Source organism: Oryx dammah, unplaced genomic scaffold, assembly GCF_014754425.2.
Source record: "Oryx dammah isolate SB20612 unplaced genomic scaffold, SCBI_Odam_1.1 HiC_scaffold_4, whole genome shotgun sequence".
Classification (NCBI taxonomy): domain Eukaryota; kingdom Metazoa; phylum Chordata; class Mammalia; order Artiodactyla; family Bovidae; genus Oryx; species Oryx dammah.
This window is the reverse complement of record NW_024070188.1, coordinates 83,401,282-83,421,461: the sequence shown is the minus strand read 5'-3', so window position 1 is coordinate 83,421,461 and position 20,180 is coordinate 83,401,282. Positions and strand designations below refer to the sequence as shown.

The 20,180-nt window shown below is 41.5% G+C and overlaps 1 protein-coding gene across 4 annotated transcripts in view; it reads right to left on the bottom strand.

Annotated features, from left to right (window-relative positions):
* The window catches only part of MAP3K4 (mitogen-activated protein kinase kinase kinase 4), a 106,046-nt gene that overhangs the window by 44,417 nt on the left and 41,449 nt on the right, over window positions 1–20,180 (bottom strand). For all 4 annotated transcript variants that reach the window (XM_040238934.1, XM_040238935.1, XM_040238936.1 and 1 more), the window contains exons 3-4: window positions 15,483–16,849; window positions 2,569–2,811 (exon numbers count right to left, since the gene is read on the bottom strand). In XM_040238934.1, the coding sequence (XP_040094868.1) occupies window positions 2,569–2,811; window positions 15,483–16,849 (1,610 nt within the window). The remainder of the gene's footprint in view (window positions 1–2,568; window positions 2,812–15,482; window positions 16,850–20,180) is intronic.

Below are 20,180 nucleotides of genomic sequence, written 5' to 3'. Positions count from 1 at the left end.
TCTCAACTGAGTAAGTAAATCAGTGAAAATAAAAGTATTTAATATTACAGCATGAGTACACAAAGAAAATATATACGCAGAAAACTGATATGCTAAAATATATTCTTCTACAAATCAAAGTTTTACAGAAAATAAATTCTACAGAAAAAGATCTATTTTTCTTCTAGCTCACATTATAAGACAGGGAATATAACACAAAAAAAATTTCCTCATGGGACTGGTCCTTTTTAACAACAACAACAAAACATTAATAAAGATTTCAAATGTACTCACAGACCACAGAGCCTGGGGGCCTTTGTAATAATTTAGCATACTTAACTACTGTGATTTGTGGCTTTTACCATCAAAAAAAGCTCTATCATCATAAAAACGAAACAAAACAAAAAACCTAAGATAAATCTGATGGAATTAAATAGAAACTGGGGGTGGGGGGGAAGGTGGGGAGTTGTAAAGAAAACAAAAGGATGAGTAGAATCCGCCAACGACGCGTGCAGGCCCCGGGGCGGCACTGTGAGAACGGAGGTGAGACGGAATGACAGGACCTGTACAGTCCTTCCATTAATAACACTTTGGTCACGAAAGTAAACTGGTGCCAACTTACTAGAATCCAAAAATGTGTGACTCACTAGTTAATTTTCACATTTTATACTCAAACAGTAATCAGAGATCCAGGCTAAAACTGATACACAAATATATTTATCACAATATTATTCAAAACAATGAAGATTAGATAAATTATGATGCACTGATACAGTAAAGTACCAATGCAGTCATTTAAAACCTTATTTCTGAAAAACATTTAAGGGTGAAAATTTATATTATTTTCTTTTTAAAATCATTACATGTGCAGAAAGCATGTACATATAGAAAAACAAATGGAGAGAAATATACCAAAATGTTATAGCAGTTATCTCTGAATAGCAGAATAAGAGGATAGCTTTCGTTTTTCTCTGTACTTTTGAAATTTTCTGTATTTTTCAGATTTTCTAAAATAAACATGGATTGCTTTATAACAAGATCCCCTTCAAAATGTTTTTAAAATAATTACTCATAATAGGAGAGCAATGGCTAGATTAAATCTATGAAAAAGTATTAACATAAATTTCTGTTAAGGATGTCATTTAGGTGCTTACAACTCAATCTGAATACATTATAGTCAAAATTTCTATTTTATTTTTACTCTAATACCGCGACACTGGGCTCCCCAGGTAGTTCAGCAGTAAAGAACCCGCCTGCCAGTGCAGGAGACACAAGTTTGATCCATGAATTGGGAAGATCCCCTGGAGGAGGAAAGTGCAACCCACTCCAGTATTCTTGCCTGGGAAATCCCAGGGACAGAGAGCCTGGCCAGCTACAGTCCATAGGGTTGCAAAAGATCTGACATGACCTAGCAACTAAGCAACAACAACAAAGCTACATCAATCCAAGCACTGGTTTTTTACTTTCCAAAATTTTTTAACATAAACGACTGTTTAATCCTCACAACAGCCCCATTAGTAAAAGGTCAACTCCCCCTTGTTTCACCTGGTTATGTTCCCAAAGTATGTATTTGCTCTGTGGGGAGGGGAGGTAAGGTATTTTTACCAAACGTTCTAAGTAACGGCTGTGATATGGGGGACAAGTGAAAAGTACGGCCCACATGGACCATAGCCAGTGACCAGAACCAAGACAGTGAGAAGGAAAAAGCGCCAAGGTGGACACAGAGCTCAGGCCGGTGCTGGACGGGGAGAGAGGTGATGAGGTGCAGGGCCGGCCCTCCAGTCCCGTCAGTCACCAGGCTCCACGCCACAGAACAAACCACGCCAGGCCTGTTCTGTCCGTCCCGCCCCGCCTGTCCTTCAATCGGCACTCGTCCCCGCTGCCCGTCTGACATTCAGGGCCAATGAGCTCCCAGACCTAACTCCCTGGGGATGGACAATCGCAGGCCACACACACAAAATCAAAATCCAGTGTGGTTATTTCATATAATGAACGTCAATATAGGAACATCGTGAGGCACAAATATAAACGCTTAGTCTGGTAGATGCAACTGTTCCCAGCCATTCCTCTATTACCTGTGGAGTAGCCAATTCCCTGAAAATCCCACCCACGTGAATAGTAACTGAGAAAGCAGAAGCTGTCACTGCTGCTTAAACTGTACAAGTGCCTAAGCAAGAAAATGGCCACACACTCCACCCCCGCAACCCCGCATACTGCAGGCCTTCACCTGTCTACACAAAGCTTCAAAAAGAACGAGAACTGAAAGTCTCTCTTATGAATGAATCTTAACTTTCCAGTCTTCAAAGACTGATGGTAACAGGATACAGAGGGTCATATCGGTGTGTGCACCCCTTTTAGAATGAGGAAGCGGAAGACAGAAAGGGTGGAACCACCACCTCATTTTTAAAGACTGCATGGAAAAAGAACATTTTCAATTACCCAACAGAGAGCAGCTTAGAAACACTAACATACACTAATTTTCACTACTTGCAACAATTAGGGGGGTGGAAAATCCTAAAAAGAAAAATTTGAGTCTATAGAAAAAATATAGTAAGAACTCGGCATTTTCTGAAAGTCCTTGAGACAAACCTGCTTAATACTCAAGAGGGATGGCTCTCCAGCGGGCCTCTGTTCCAGCCTTAACTTGAGACATTCGTGAATGACGTTCAGAAGGACTCGGCAGAGGACTAGGAAGGCAGGCTCGAAGGAGGGTAGATCCATGGACCTCAGCTCCTCCCAGGACACGGTGCTGCACTTCTGCTCCGAGGAAGGCGGCGTCCTGGACAGCTGTACATAGTCTGAACCCCACATGGGGTCTGGGAACTCAGAAAACTGCAACACAAAGGCAACAAAGCGTGAGAGAGCATCCAGGAGCGCTTCCCAACACTGCAGCTACAAACTCCCGTTCTCTAAAGTTTGCTGAGAAACCCATAGAAATCGTGATTTTACAGGAGAAATAATCTTTAGAATAATTCACCATTTTCAATACAGACCTAAAAAGCTCTAGGAGTATTAGAAAAGGATAACAAGAACTAACGCAGGAGGCCTAAGAGGCATGAGCTCGACCCCTGGCCCCCTGGAGGAGGGCAGGGCAATCCACCGCAGCATTCCTGCCTGCAGAATCCCATGGACAGAGGAGCCTGGTGCGCTGTGGTCTGTAGGGTCGCAAAGAGTCAGGTACGACTGAAGAAACTTAGCACACACACACACAAGAACTAAAAATAAAGCTGTGTGATACCTTTATCAAAAAAGCATAGTAGAAAAAGAATCAAGCTCATTTTTTTCATCATACATTTTTTATCATACTTAACTGGAGCGTTTAGTTCTGAGGATATACAGTGTTATCTACAGCTATCTCTAGACTGAGAAAACCGGAGAATTATTAAATCTGAGAGAAGACGACAAAACCAGATAGCCATTTGTGAAACATAAAAACTGTGGATTTGATCAAGTCTTTTGTCCATCTGTTCTCCTGAGTTACATCAAAGGCTAAAAAAAAAAAAAAAAAAAAAAAAATCATAAAATTAACCTGGTCAGTCCCGCTCAAAATCTGTCTATCTGATGCTTCCTAGGAATCCTCCTGTTGCTCACCGTTCACACAGTTACCCATCAAATTCCTCATGCTCTCCCCCTGAAACAGCAGATCTGAAGCTCTCCCAGTGTTCTTAAACCTCTGGCAATACCATTCTGACCAATCACTCCAAGAACTTGCCTTCTCCTTTTACTGAGAAAACTGAAGCCCTCAAAATTCAAAAATCTCAACTTTTCTTCAACTTATAACATGACTCACTAATCGCAGCTGCTGTTAACTGGTCTCCCAACTCACATTCTTTTATTGTCCACACATATTTTTGCATCTAAATTAACACATACTTTTAGTTTCCCGTAACAGGCAACGATTTCTAAAATAGCTGCATAATTTAAAAAAAATTATTACTTGTGATAAATGTGGTCAGGGTTAAGACACGTCTGTGTGAACGCTTTTGGCGGTATAAATGCTCATTTCTTCTGGTATGGACAATGACATCAGATAAAATGTTTATTTAGAGCTCTACAAAACTCGGCAAACTTTCTAGGATAAAATTCTGAAGAACAGTTTTGGCGTTCTCTGTAGTTCCAGCCTGCTGATTCATCTGCTTCAGGCTCACTGGGAAAGGACAATCCCTCCTTCTCAACAACTGTAAGACAGCCCAGAGATCCAGCGGCCAGGCCCACCCAGCTCGAGGAGATACATTCCTGCTAGCGCTGCCCGCTGCACCAACCCATCCAGGGAGGAAGAGACATTACAAAGCTCCTGATCATGGAAGAGACCGAGGTAAAAGAATCAGAAAAGCTGACACTGATTAAATAGTGTAGGACACAGGAGAGAAGGGCAAAAATACTCCTAATGCAAATCTCACTAAACTCCTCTGGGCGGCAGGGCGGGGGGAACCAACCAAGATTCCTTAAATAAAATCCATGAAGGCAGTGAAAACAGAAGGAATGATGTTAAAATCTGAATATACAAATTAGAAATAATTTAGAAATTAACTGCAGAAATGACCACTACAACCTAGGGCAAAAGAAAAAGGAATAGAAGTTTTGAGTGACAAATAAGATATCTGGAGGGCAGATCTGGAAGCTGTAACGTAAGAATAAGGGGAGTTCCAGAAAGAACAAAAGGAAGAGGTGGATGAGAGATTTCTGCAGAGTCAAGCTATCCCTGATTTGTGAGGAAAAAGGAAAACACCCTCTGCATAGGGAAGAACTCAAGTACAACTCATTTACCTTCTCTAAAAAACTACCAAGGAAGAATAGGAGATTTGAGTCAAATCAAAACTGGTAAGAATGGATGCCCAAGGAAATGAGAAGCCGTGAATCTCAAAGAAAAGAAGGTACAGAGGCAGACAGAACTCCACAAAGGTAACTTGGCTAAGGACTCTAATTCAAGTATTAGCAAGGAATATTGGAAACTGCAAAAAATGTTAAAAGCATACTATAAGGGAAAACTTGGATCTTAAATTCCCAATTGTAATAAAACACGGGGAGGGGAAAGAGCCTAAACCCTCTCCTATTTCTCTCCTTCCCTAAAGTTCTGAAAACAAACATGTTTAAAAATGAAGAACAGAAAAGGATCATGCTGGAATCCAACGCACGGTTACTGTAAGCTGAGAGAGAAGGGGCTGAATAACCCTACAGGCCATGACAGGAGGCCAGAGAGACAAGCCCACCAAACACACGAGACAGGCCCGACTCCCCAGCGATGGCATGTGCAAAGCAGGACGAGCACACCACGTGGACAGGGCCGGTGCTGACAGACCGCCCAGGATTGCAAGGCAAACAAAAAATCCAGATTTTCATGTGAAATTTTCTTTTTTTTTTTTTTAAACACTTGCCACTAAGTCAAAAAATATTTAAAGGGACATCCCTGGTGCTCCCGGAGTTAAGAATCTGCCTTGTGATCCAAGGGATGCAGGTTCGATTCCTGGTCAGGGAACTAAGTCCCACATCCCGCGGGGCAACTAAGCCTGACTGCTGCGACCTCGGGCCAGTGCGCTCCAGAGCCTACAGGCCGCGGCCAGAGGGCCCATGCGCCCCAAGGACAGGTCCCACAGGACACAGGGAAGACTCCCTGTGCAGCAGCTAAGACCCAAATCCGCCAGATACACAAGCATTAGGAAAAATATTTAAGGCACTGTGTGGGGCCAAACAAAACTTGGGGAGGCAGTACACAGTAATGGTGAGGAGCAGGGAGCTCTGGCTTCACACCTTGACTCTACCGCTTACTGGTATAGCAACCTTGACCAAGTTACTCGACCAATCCCCTTCCGTAAAATGAGTATTCGGGACCAGCTACTAGTCTAGTCACTGTCAGCATAGATTCAGTTCTCCACCGCAAGCTGATGAGTTCTGTTCTTTCATCTTTTTCATCTTACATCGAGTTTGATTCAGCTGGCTCATGGCAGTCAAAAATAATACATCTCAACTTCCTATTCTGTCTCATAAGTGTGCTTCCTTTAAGAAAACAAAACAAAAAAAAACCCTATAGGCAAATAAGCAAGCATTGTGCTTGTGATCTTTCCAGTTATTCAATTAGAAAACTCATATATGTGGGTGGAAATTGGTACAGCCACCATGGAAAACAGTATGGAGGTTTCTCAAAAATACTAAAAACAGAACCACCGTACAACCCAGGAATTCCACTCCTGGGTATATATCCAGAAGCAAAAACACTAATTTGAAAAGATGCTGCTTTTCTGTTCTTTAGTCGCTAAGTCGTGTTTGACTCTTTTGCTCCCCATGGACAGTAGCCCACCAGGTTCCTCTGCCCATGGGATTTCTCAAGCAAGAATACTGGAGTGGGTTGCCACTTCCTTCTCCAGGGGATCTTCCTGACTCAGGGATCTAACCGACATCTCCTATATTGGCAGGTGGATTCTTTACTGCTAAGCTACCAGGGAAGCAATTTGAAAAGACACACACGCTCCAATGTTCATAGCAGCATTATTTACAATTGCCGAGACACAGAAGCAATCTAAGTGTCCATCAACAGGTGAACGGATAAAGAAGACGTGCTACACACAGACAAGAGAATACTTGTTGCTGTTGCTCAGTCACTAAGTCGTGCCTGATTCTGCGACCCCATGGACTGCAGCCCACTGGGCTCCCCTGTCCTCCCAGAATAGCATCCAGCCATAAAAAGAGAAGGAAATCTTGCTATTTGCAGCAACATGCATGGACATGGAGGGCATTATGCTAAGTGAAATAGTCAGAGAAAGACACATACCGTATGATGTCACACAAAAGAATCTAAAACATATAAGAAACTAGTGAATATAACAAAAAAAAGCAGACTTACAGACACAGAAGACAACCTACACAGTGGTTACCAGTGGGGAGGATGAAGCGGGGAGGGGCGACGTGGGGAAGGGACGGAGAGACATAAATCACTATGTATAAAATAAACAAGCTACAAGGCTGCATTGCACAACACAGGGAATATAGACAGTACTTTATAACTATAAACGGAGTTCAAACACTGTAAACCACTACACTGTATATGTGCAACAGATAACATATACCTCAGCTACTCTTCAATAAAAAACAATCTCCTGCACATACTGCAAAAAAAAAAAATAATAAAAGTCAGAAAAAATAAGAATAAAAAACTGTTTTTCAAAGCAAGTATACGCCAATAAAAATTATTTTTAAAATGGGTTAGGACAAGTTTTCTTCAAAAGTTCCTATAACTTTACTGACAAAGTCAGACAGGTGATGATTACAACAAATAAAAAATTAGCTATGACAACAGTTTTACTGAACACTGACCTTGGAGATGGGGTAAGGGAGTACTGTAGTCTACTTAGGGTGTTTCCAAGGAGCTGACTCTCAGCTGCACTGGTGTTGGTCTGGATTCATATAAAGTTCACTCAAGGTTAAGAATATCAGTGCATATGTCCTACCATGAGAGAGTCTGACCTGCCCTCTAGCCCAGAAGGGCAATGGCAAGTGTTTTTAAAAGCTCCTGAGGTAATGCCGCTGTGTAGCCAGGCTTAGAAACCATTGGCACAGTTTAAAGTCTGGGATCCCCAAATCCTGGGTGTGAAGCCCTCCCACAATATACAGCTTCTGTGCTTTGGGGCAGCTTATCCCCCCGCTCCTTCTCTGAAAAATAACAACGCCACTTCATCTGGTTGTTGTATCTAGCACATGGTAAGACTCAATAAATGATAATAGATTATCTATATCCTAGTTTCTAGTTAAGAGTTGGACTTCCCTGCTGGCTCAGACAGTAAAGAATCTGCCTGCAATGCAGAAAACCCAGCTTCGATCCTTGGGTCGGGAAGATCCCCTGGAGGAGGAAATGGCAACCCATTCCAGTATTTTTGCCTGCAGAATCCCATGGACAGAGGAGCCTGGCTGGCTACAGACCGCGGCGTTGCAAAGAGTTGAACACGACTGAGTGACTAACACTTCCCTAGTTTCTACAGTCTTCTGCCCATTCTGAATATAAAAGAAAACCTCTTCAGGGTTTCTTGTGCTTATGGGAAAAAAAGAGCATAATTATAGCCAGATTCAAAGACAAACAATATTTCATCAGTCACTAAGCTTACAATAATTACATGATCCATTCCTAATATAAAAAAGTAATAAAGTAACCAAAAATCTTCCTGGAATTTAGAGTAGTATGCATGGTTATACATAGTCAAAGTCAGCTAATTTTTTTTTGTACATTACATTAAAATACAGTTTTTCATTTTATCTTTCTTAAGTTTCATAAGGTAGAGCAAAAACAGAGGAGCATAAAATAACTGTATCACAGTCCAGAGCTTAGACATTTTATAGGTGTTCAACAAATTAAATGCACAGAACCCAGAGAGTTATATAACACAAAGAATGAACTTTATAGTATGCAACTTAAAAAACAGCAGCTAGGAAACCAGGGGACCCCGGGACAGACTGAGATAACTATAAGCATGCTATAACCGCACTGGAGAATGTGAAGGGAAAGGCGCTCACCTAACTGTAGAAAACGATGTTTCACCTACGTGCTCTGAGGCTAAAGACACAGAGGACTGTGCCTACAGTTAAACACTACTCCAGTTGGTAATTTCATCCTCAGAGGGGTCCTAGTTAGCAATTCTAAGACTTACATGTCAACTAGGGTTGCACGAATATAATAAATCCACTGCGGTGATGGGAGCCAGGTTTCTCACTGCAAGAGAAGTTACAACAAGGCAAGGGGAGACGCAGTGGAGCTGGATTCACACCTGAGACATCAGTATGAACTCACGTTCACTTTTAACAGATAGACAGGCAGAAAGACACATATGGAAGGAACTATAGATCTGTGTGTACATGAATTAGAAGACAGAGCTATATTTTTTAACTCTATCACAGAGCGCCTAGAAGCAATGATACCCCAGTAGTAATGAACACATCTGGGGCCCAGGGCTCCATTCCTAAATCCCATTCACCAATAAAAGGAACAAGAGCTCCTTAGAGAAAAGGCTGATTTCAGGACTGGAACAGGGAAAATAGAAGATGATGCCAAAAAGCAAGAAACGGCTCAAAAAGCAAAACCACACACACAAAAAGGAGAAGAGCGTATGACAAAGATACAGAAGCCGCCTGAAGGAGCTCCAATGGCCGAAGCAGGAACAACTTGAGCAAGAAAGTGAGCGACAATACCACTGAACTACAACCCAAAGTAGAAAATAAAGATTTATGAGTCCATACTGAGATAAATAAATAACTGAAAAAATGGGACAGAAGAGGCAAAGCTTCTTTACAGAAGAACTCCAAGTATACATGCCCATACTCCCCACTCCCGGAGGCGGAGCTTAATTCCCGTCCCTTTGAGTGTGGCTTGCATTTACTGACTTACTTCCAAAGAACAGAGCATGGAGAGGGAAAACTGGTCACTTGTGGAAGAACCTTGCAGACACAACGTGAACCAAGCGGTCAAGGTCGACATCAGCATGAGGGCACTTTACCTTTGTGATGCTCATACAGAAGCCCGTTACATACAGAAGCTCATCCAGTCTAACCATGAGAAAACATCAGAGAGACCCAAATTTGAGTGTCCTACAAGCCATCCAGGTCATGAAAAATAAGGAACGTGGAGAAGCTGCCACAGATCGGAAGGGACTAAGGAGACACAGACTAAACGCAGTGGGGCAGGCTCGACTGGGTCCTGGAACAGGCAAGGGGCATTAGCAGAAGGACAAAAATGCAAAGAATGTCTGTAACTGAGTTAACGGCATTTTGCACCAATGTTAGTATATTAATTTTGACAAGTGGACCAGAGTTGATGACGATGTCAGTATCAGAGGAAACTGGATGAAGAGCATATGAAAATTGTGTACTATCTTTGTAAGTTCCCTAAAAATCTCAAAGTATTCATGATTACAAGCGTACTAAAAAAAAAAAAAAAATGCAATTGCATGTAGGCAGTTTTGAAATGAAGGATCAATCTTTTATATATGTTTACATAGTTTCTTGTTTTACTCTTTAAGCTAAAACTGAATTATAAACAACACAACAAAACCTACAGCTAAAGTAACTGTCGGAAAGGCTACCTAGGAACTACTGGACTGAGATGATTCCTATTAATTTTCAGGGAAAGCTGGGAGGGATGCTCTCCAAGCAGCATCTGATGAAGAAGGAGCAGACATCGGAGGCTAAACGATCTCTATCGTAAAAGGACAGCAGCACATACTGTTGTGAAATGGCCATCAGGACACTTATCCCTAAGACTTGAGATCAACCACACTTAGGTCAGAGGCACTTACACTGCAGCACAGCGGGGAGTTGAGCACGACTGAGCTCCTGGGACGGTCCAAATATCGAGAAAAAAGGACAACCGGGAAACGAATGAGTAAGCGTGAGAAAGAACTAGGTTCACTTCTATGTCCACAAACAAAGGTGGGGGCAGGGGGGACACTTTCTCTCATTTTTGACTCTGACATTATGTTATCCTTGCTGCCAGGAATAAAATTTTAGCTGGCCTTGTTAGTTCAGTTACTTAGATTTTCCTAAGTTTTATTTGAAGGCCTGGAACTCATTTGTGGCAGTTTATCTGAATAATTCTTTTCGAGATTGAAAGAACTGTCTTAAAAACTGAACTTCAGATATGAACTCATTTGTTAACCAGAGACTGCATATGTAATTAGAAACATGTCCTGAGAAAATGAATTTATGGAACTGGGGAGCTACAGGGGCTTCCCAGGTGGCTCAGCGATAAAGAATCTGTCTGACAATGCAGGAGATGCGAGAGATGCGGGTTCTATCTCTGGGTGAGGAAGGGCCCCTGGGGTAGGAAACGGCAACCCACCCCAGTATTCTTGCCTGGGAAATCCCGTGGACAGAGGGGTCTGGTGGGCCACAGTTCCTGGGATCACAAAAGAGTCAGCAGGACTGAGCAACTGAGCCCCAACAGCACCACAACAGGGAGCTGCAATGTTACTTGATTTTTAACAAACCATTAAGGATATGTATGATATCCGTATTAAAACAATTTGCAAATAGATTTTTTTAGTATCACTAGTTACATTTTTTAAACTTCAGGGTACTTAAGTATGTTTCTTTTTAGGGAAAGCTGTTTTATAAATAAAGCATGTTTACAAGCCAATGAGAATTAAATATTAGATGCTATTTACAAACACAAGTTGCAAGTAACTTAATGAGAAATAAAAATACAGTCATATATGAGAACAATCAAATATCATAATTCTTCTTTTCTACAAAATCCTCCAGCTGTATTCATTGCTATTATCACATACGCCATAGAAACTGTGCAGAACAGAAGCAATATAGTGGGCGCAGTCTGCAGCACAAGTCGGGCAAGATGTTTCTAACAATTAGGAATGAAAGTAGAACTGTCCTCAAACCTGAAAGGTTATCCATTGCTTAAAACGTATGCCCTTAAAAATGTACGATTATTTGAAAGAGATTAAAAGCTAATATTAAAAGACGCTTACTGCTTGGAAGGAAAGTTATGACCAACCTAGACAGCATATTAAAAAGCAAAGACATTACTTTGTCAACAAAGGTCTGTCTAGTCAAGGCTATGGTTTTTCCAGTGGTCATGTATGGATGTGAGAGTTAGACTGTGAAGAAAGCTGAGCGCCAAAGAATTGATGCTTTTGAACTGTGGTGTTGGAGAAGACTCTTGAGAGTCCCTTGGACTGCAAGGAGATCCAATCAGTCCATCCTAAAGGAGATCAGTCCTTGGTGTTCATTGGAAGGACTGATGCTGAAGCTGAAACTCCAATACTTTGGCCACCTGATGGGAAGAAGTGACTCATTTGAAAAGACCCTGATGCTGGGAAAGATTGAGGGCAGGAGAAGAAGGGGATGACAGAGGATGAGATGGGTCGATGGCATCACTGACTTGATGGATGTGAGTTCTAGTGAACTCCGGGACTTGGTAATGGACAGGGAGGCCTGGCGTGCGGCAGTTCATGGGTTTGCAAGAATGGGACACGACTAAGCAACTGAACTGACCTGAACTGAAAAGCTAAAAATACACTTAAAAAGTAAAAATATAGACTTGTCTAGCCCCTACTAGCATACAGTCAGCTTCAAGGGGGAAAAATGTTAACAAAACTTCTAAAAAACATAGTTTATATTTAATTTCTATAGCATTTTACTATTTACACAAATATCTTTTAAAGCCTCACAACAACCCTGTGAGGTAGGAAAGTATTATTATATCCATTGTACAGATGTAAAGATTTGGGATCAGGAAGATTAAGTCATTTACAAAGTTGTGTAGTGAGAAAGCGTTGCATCAAGAAACGGAATCCAGTTATTTGATTTTAAAACTGTGGCTGTTTCCCAGACATACTTAGTAAAAAACCTAAAACCCAGAAGGGGAGTGTACATATTCATATATATATATATATATATATATATACACACACACACACACATACACATAAATGTGCACTTCCTTTATGGAAATTATGTCCCTGAAATAGGAATAAAAATAAAGTTTTACTTTCCCATTGAGTTAACTATCATTTTGGAGACTTATCTTTTATCAGTTTGGATTAATCTCCAACACAGAATTTTAGTTCTTGGTTATTTCTTCTTTCATTATTTAATAGACACAACTGATTAAACCAAAATTTAAAACAAGAGGTGTTTCTGTACTTCATTTCTTTTTGAAAAGCAAACAATCCCAAATAATTGTAATAAACTAAAATCTTTATTTAATAGACTTTGAATTTGTATGTATCTCTTTTCTATAATAAAGAACCTTTTTATTCAGTTAAATCTCAACTGGTCACACCAAAGGCATACAACTTAGAATTCAAAACTATGAGCTACCTACTACTGTCTTTTTTCAGTAAGTGTTCTAACAGAAAATGCACTCATTCACAATCTTTTTCTTATTCCAACGCATCTAAGTGACACAAAGCTGTGCCAGAAGCAGCAGGGATTTGATACCACACAGCTTCCAGGGCAGGGAGGAAGTCAGTCTGCAGGAGGGAACGCAGAGCAGTTTTAAGAAGCCCCAACATGAACCCTTCTCTCCTATGAGAGCTAACGAATCAAAGGTGAGGTAACAATGCCAGGACTTTTTCACTGGTATCACTTCAAAAATAGTGCTTCATGGAAAAAAGATTAACCGGGCTTCCCTGGTGGCCCAGTGGCAAGGAGACCGCTTGCCAACGCAGAAGACACGGGTTTGATCCTTGGTCTGGGAAGCTCACAGAGGCTGCAGGGTGACTAACCCATGTGCCAGTTTCTGAGCCTGTGCTCTAGAGCCCGGGAGCTACAACTCACTGAGCCAGCGAGCTGCAACTCCCGAAGCCCGCAGGCCCCAGAGTCTGTGCTCGGCAACGGGAGGAGCCACCGTGATGAGAAACCCGCTCACCACAACCAGAGTGGACCTTACCTGCCGCAGCTAAAGAAAAGCCCACAGAGCAAAAAAAAAAAAAAAGAGAGAACAAATTAATCAGCCCCATCATCCTATAGGTGTCCTCGCTGGAACTGAACTCCAGCCAAACACCCAAACCAAAATAAGTTGCTCACTAGTTGAAGCATATGCCAAATCTTTATTCAGTTCAGTTCAGTTCAGTCGCTCAGTCGTGTCCGACTCTTTGCGACCCCATGAACTGCAGCACACCAGGCCTCCCTGTCCATCACCATCTCCCGGAGTTCACTCAGACTCACGTCCATCGAGTCAGTGATGCCATCCAGCCATCTCATCCTCTGTCGTCCCCTTCTCTTCCTGCCCCCAATCCCTCCCAGCATCACAGTCTTTTCCAATGAGTCAACTCTTCGCATGAGGTGGCCAGAGTACTGGAGTTTCAGCTTTAGCATCAGTCCTTCCAAAGAAATCCCAGGGTTGATCTCCTTCAGAATGGACTGGTTGGATCTCCTTGCAGTCCAAGGGACTCCCAAGAGTCTTTTCCAACACCACAGTTCAAAAGCATCAATTCTTCATTATGGATCTAGTTTTGCTCTACCGGCTTTGAAACTTCTACTATAATAAATTATTATTATAAAACAGTTATTCATGGACTAAAAAGGAAAAACATCATTTGCCCTAATAAAAAGATATACATAAAAACTCATTCACAGAGTCAAAATACTGCTCAAAGAAAATTCATTTTTGAGGTTTCTAATCAAAATAATCCCTGGAGAAGGAAATGGCAACCCACTCCAGTATTCTTGCCTGGGAAATCCCATGGATGGAGGATTCTGACAGACTACAGTCCATGGGGTGGCAAAGAGTCAGACACGACTGAGCGACTTCACTTAATCAAAGTAATACTCAAAAGAAACTGACCTCTTATAGCTACAGAATTGATTCATTCTGCCAACATCTTGCTATATTATGTGACTGCCTGAGCCCTTCTCCTAAGGGCTCATAATTTGGCCATCAGATTAAAACTTAGAATTCTGCAAATTGGACTTCTCTTCCGATACTTCCCATCTTAACGAATAAAGGATATCTTCTGTTTTATCATCTCTGACTCCAAAGCAAGCCAGATGGTGTAATTAGGCTTTTTTAAAAAGTAGATGTATATACACACACACACACACATATATATATGTATATAGCTATTAAAATTTAGAATCACAGCCTAACTGGTAATTAGGGATCTCAAAGAGCTGGGTGCTTTTGCTTTTAGCCAGACGAACATGCAAACTCACCACAACAGAAGAACTGCTTATACTCTTTTACTCCCAAGAACAATATCCAACAATATACCTCCTGCTAGCTTTGCCACTTTTTAACTGTAAAGAATTTCTAAGATATCAAGCTAATAAAACCAAATCTGTACCATTTTCAAGCCACTTCCTCTAGTAGACATTTTCCGCTCACAAAAATCTTCGCATGCCGAAACATACATTTGGTAATACCTTCATTAAACTTCTACCATCTATGCTGACCATCTATGCTTAAGCTTACCCAACAGTGTATACTGTTTCCCTATGATCATTCTTAGCCTTCTCTATAATTCATCTCTCTCTAAAATCCAGTGATCAAAATGGGACATGCGACTCAAAAGGAAGTAAGCTATTGCAAAGAACAGAGAAGGAACTGCATCTGTGACCCTGGATGCCACGCTCATTTAAAAATAGTTCAACATCATGTTGACTGCTTTACTGACTCATATTCAGCCTGTGGTCACCCATGATTGTGGCTTTCTTCCCTCTTTATTTATACCCAGTCTGTCCTTCTCCATCCTATATTTAAATTGTTGGATTTTTTTTTCCCTTCCACACACTTAATTTCACCCAGTTTCATACAGTTTTCATAGACCCATTTTCCGATTTATCACAACACTTTATAGAAATGTTTACATCTGCAGTTTATAATAACTACCATTTTATGCCTTAAAAATATCAAGACTGTGAACACAATACTGTAAATCCACTATACTTCAATTAACAACAACAAAAAATCCAGGCTATGAAAGTACATATATAATACAACATACACTGTAATTTACAAGTAACAGCGGAACGAAGGCTAAGCTCATTGCCTTCTGAAAACCTACCTCCACTGGACCGTCGCTCTTTACTAGTGCTATACGTGCCCGCTGCAAGGAACCGTCCATCAGCTTGTGAAGCCTTAAAATCAACTTCCTTAACCCCATTTGCTTCAGTGCTTTGTCTACAAAGGGTCTATAAATAGAAGTCAGACAGTGTCTACTAAAGCCTGCCTCAGTGCTGCAGTCTGGGGCTCCCCAGCCTGCAGACTCATCCTCGGACTCCAGCCTCTCGAGCTTCTTCGGGACGCGATCCGGGGGCGACTGGATGTGGATGCTGTGGTCGGCGGGCGGCCTGGGCTCCGGTGCCCGCGGGCCGCAGCTCTGCTCCTCCTCACTCTCCTCTGTGCTGCTGTCCAGCTCCTTCAGTTCTCCTTCTGTGTCCTCGGCCTCATCCTCGGGCTCGGTGCCCCTGGATGATCGTGGGGAGGGGATTTCAAACACCGGCCAGCCAATGTCTGATAAGTTCTTGATGCCCAACACAGTGCCCATAATCCTTAATTTCTGATTTAAGTCTTTTGTGATGTTTAACCACAAACAGAGTGCCTGCACCCTGTCCTGGAAGTCCTTTGCAGCATACTTCTCATAATCCTTCTGAAGAGCCTGCAGCGATGGATAAAGTGCCTCTATGTACTCCAGCAGCTCCATTATCCGTTTGACCTGCTCGAAGGACACCCTCTGGCGGTGGAGGTGCTCGTGATAGGTTGAGTAACCCGCAGGCTGCGTCCCGTGAGGGACTCCGAACTGCCCTTCTACTGAAGTACCGTTAAGACTAGCTCGGTTTCTAACAAAAGCGAAGCTCCCATAGTTAACTTTGAAGGTAAGGATTTCACTGATGATGTCTGGGATGGCCTGGCGTGCTGTGTATAAAAAGAGGTCCTGGTCGTTAATGGTCCGGCCAGCGTGCCAGGCTTGCAGCTCTAACCAGATCAGCTCGTTAGATCGGTTAAACCAGAACGCGGACGTGCTTTCCTGCCCTCTTTGCTCCCTGTCCTTCTTCTTTGAGACTGAGGTAAGCTTTAGCAGAAGTCGGAGAGTTTCAAAAAATTTTAAGCGATCTGCTGGACAGTCAGTCCTGGAAGTCTGGCGGGCGGTTCTGGCTATCGGCATGGGCACAGAGACCGGAAGCTTAGCATTGCTGCAGCCGAGACTGAGGTAAGGCTTATTGAGATCCACATCCGGGATGGACTTTTTGGGCAGAGAGCCCCCCACTGAGTCCAGCATGAACGAGCACTGCACGTTCTTCTTATGATCCCGCTCTGTGGACCTGAGAGCCGCTCGGATCTTTTTCTCCTGCTTATAGCTGTATTCTTCCACGTTCTCCACAGTTTTTCCAGTGTCTTTGTGTGGAGGTTGGTTTGATGCATTCATTTTTTCTATTAAAAAAAAGAAGAACATTAACGTTACTCTGAAAGATCAAGCTGTTCTCAATATTTTCAATAAGACTGATATCCACATGTATTTATAGTTGCAGACTGCCACTGGAGAAAATAATCGTACCATGTGCTGAAAATTAAGAGAATACAACACCAACACATTTAACTTCTAAAAGGTTTTACCCATTTTTCCTGTTACATAATACTTGCTATATTCTCTAACGTCCTCCACTACTAACCTAAAAGCAGCTGTTTACTTGTCTACCACAGAGTGCAGTCATCCAGGTAAATCAAATCTTCACAAGTTATCACCTTGGACTTAGAACAGAGAAACAGCACCCAACTGAGAACACATCCGTTTCCTGCCTTGGCCACGAACCGAAGCATCAACTTAGAGCAAGTTGGTTAAGTTTTCTGGGTTACTCCTGTCATTTGTAAAATCAAGCAGATGGAGGAAAGAACCCTTAAGGCACCTTAAGATTACTCTCATGAAACACTGAAAGACACGTAAGCAAAAATGCTCACCTTAATTTCTGCTCCTTCATTTCTTCTTTGCCACGAATAAGTGAGCAGTAACATTTCTTAATTTAACATTAAGGAAACTGAAGACATACAGCCTAATTTAGTAAAATTTGCCTAGTCTATAAAAATCATTCAGAATTAATGCAAAGAAAGCAAACATCACACTTCGCCTTCAAAGAACTGTGAATAGTTCTATTAACGGAGTTGCCAAGCTTTGAAACGAACACATGTCTTCTCTCCTGTTGGGCTCTCTGACCCTCTGAACCATCTCTACCTAACAGAAACCCCTCCATTCTCTCATTTTCTAGACGCAGCAGTCTCAGGGCAGTCTTCTGCTTCTGAAGTCACCCCCTTCCAAAGTCTCCCCTGGGACCTCGGCTCACTCCATGAAAAGTGCATGTTTCTCAAAGTCCTCCTCTCTTGGGTCTCTCCTGCCTCACCTGCCTTCTCCTTGGGTGACCTTCACATGCCCTTCACACACTGACAACACCCAGCCTACAGCACCATCCCCATTTCCCCTCTACACTCAAGGTACAGTTTGTCTCCTTGAATCTAGGACACACATTTTGTATTTCAACTTCTCTGAAATTAGAATATGCTTTATAATTAATGGTAATAAAAACAACTTTTAGGAAAATATTCACTAATATATTTCATTTATATTTTCCTTTACATACATATGCACAAAAGTAATAAATGACTTTTAAAAATTTATACCTAAATATCAGAAAGTATAAAAGAGTTCTTTAGATAATTAAAAATTCTAAGTGTAAGAATATATTGGGAATCAATTATAAGCATTTTTTCTTAGTACATAATAGCACAGTATGCCTTTAGATTTTATGAAATAGAGTGTATTTATATGATTACAGACTAAAATACCCAAAATCAATTTACCAACTAATATACCCAGACTAATATAACTTTGTTAAAGTTAATTTAACAAAGAAAATTTGTTCAAAACCAATATATCTCCAAATCAATTTAACTTAGTTTTAAAGTAAGGATTTTTCAAACAAGTATTTCTAAAAGCACTTCCAATTTGATTTACTTATATTCAATTTATTTTACAATCCATCAAAAAGGATTTTATCTGTCTATAAGGACTTGCGTTATATTTTAACATAAAACTATTATTACTATATTTTAAATTAGCAATACTTTTAAACAATGGAAAATTTATCTGTTATTTTAATCTACTTTACTCTACATGTCTTAGAACTTTTTATACAGTCCATTCAAGAAATTTCTTCACTCAGAATGGCTATCATCAAAAACAACACAAATAACAAATGCTGGCAAAGACATGGAGAAAAAGGAATCCTCATACAGTGCTGGTGGGAATCTAAACTGGTGCAGTCACTGTAGAAGTTTTCTCAAAAAACTAAAATCAGAACTACCACTTGACTCAGTAATTCCACAGAAATTATAAATGTTCTTTTAATCCATGATTTAAAGATTCTAAGGGAAACAACTGCACTCATCTCACACGCTAGAAGTAATGCTCAAAATTCTCCAAGCCAGGCTTCAGCAATACGTGAACCATGAACTTCCAGATGTTCAAGCTGGTTTTAGAAAAGGCAGAGGAACCAGAGATCAAATTACCAACATCCGCTGGATCATGGAAAAAGCAAGAGAGTTCCAGAAAAACATCTATTTCTGCTTTATTGACTATGCCAAAGCCTTCGACTGTGTGGATCACAATCAACTGTGGAAAATTCTGAAAGAGATGGGCATACCAGACCACCTGACCTGCCTCTTGAGAAACCTATATGCAGGTCAGGAAGCAACAGTTAGAACTGGACTTGGAACAACAGACTGGTTCCAAATAGGAAAAGGAGTACGTCAAGGAGCAGAATGTATATTGTCACCCTGCTTATTTAACTTATATGCAGAGTACATCATGAGAAACGCTGGACTGGAAGAAGCACAAGCTGGAATTCAGATTGCTGGGAGAAATATCAATCACCTCAGATATGCAGATGACACCACCCTTATGGCAGAAAGTGAAGAGGAGCTAAAAAGCCTCTTGATGAAAGTGAAAGAGGAGAGTGAAAAAGTTGGCTTAAAACTACTCAACATTCAGAAAACGAAGATCATGGCATCCGGTCCCATCACTTCATGGGAAATAGATGGGGAAACAGTAGAAACAGTGTCAGAGTTCATTTTGGGGGGCTCCAAAATCACTGCAGATGGTAACTGCAGCCATGAAATTAAAAGACACTTACTCCTTGGAAGGAAAGTTATGACCAACCTAGACAGCATATTAAAAAGCAGAGACATTACTTTGCCAACAAAGGTCTGTCTAGTCAAGGCTATGGTTTTTCCTGTGGTCATGTATGGATGTGAGAGTTGGACTGTGAAGAAGGCTGAGCGCTGAAGAATTGATGCTTTTGAACTGTGGTGTTGGAGAAGACTCTTGAGAGTCCCTTGGACTGCAAGGAGATCCAACCAGTCCATTCTGAAGGAGATCAGCCCTGTGTTCTTTGGAAGGAATGATGCTAAAGCTGAAACTCCAGTACTCTGGCCACCTCATGAGAAGAGTTGTCTCACTGGAAAAGACTGTGATGCTGGGAGGGATTGGGGGCAGGAGGAGAAGGGGACGACAGAGGATGAGATGGCTGGATGGCATCACTGACTTGATGGATGTGAGTTCGAGTGAACTCCGGGACTTGGTGATGGACAGGGAGGCCTGGCGTGCTGCGATTCATGGGGTCGCAAAGAGTCGGACACGACTGAGCGATTGAACTGAACTGAACTGAAGAGAAACAAAGAGTTAACTGGGAGTTGCTGCTGTTTAGTTGCTAAG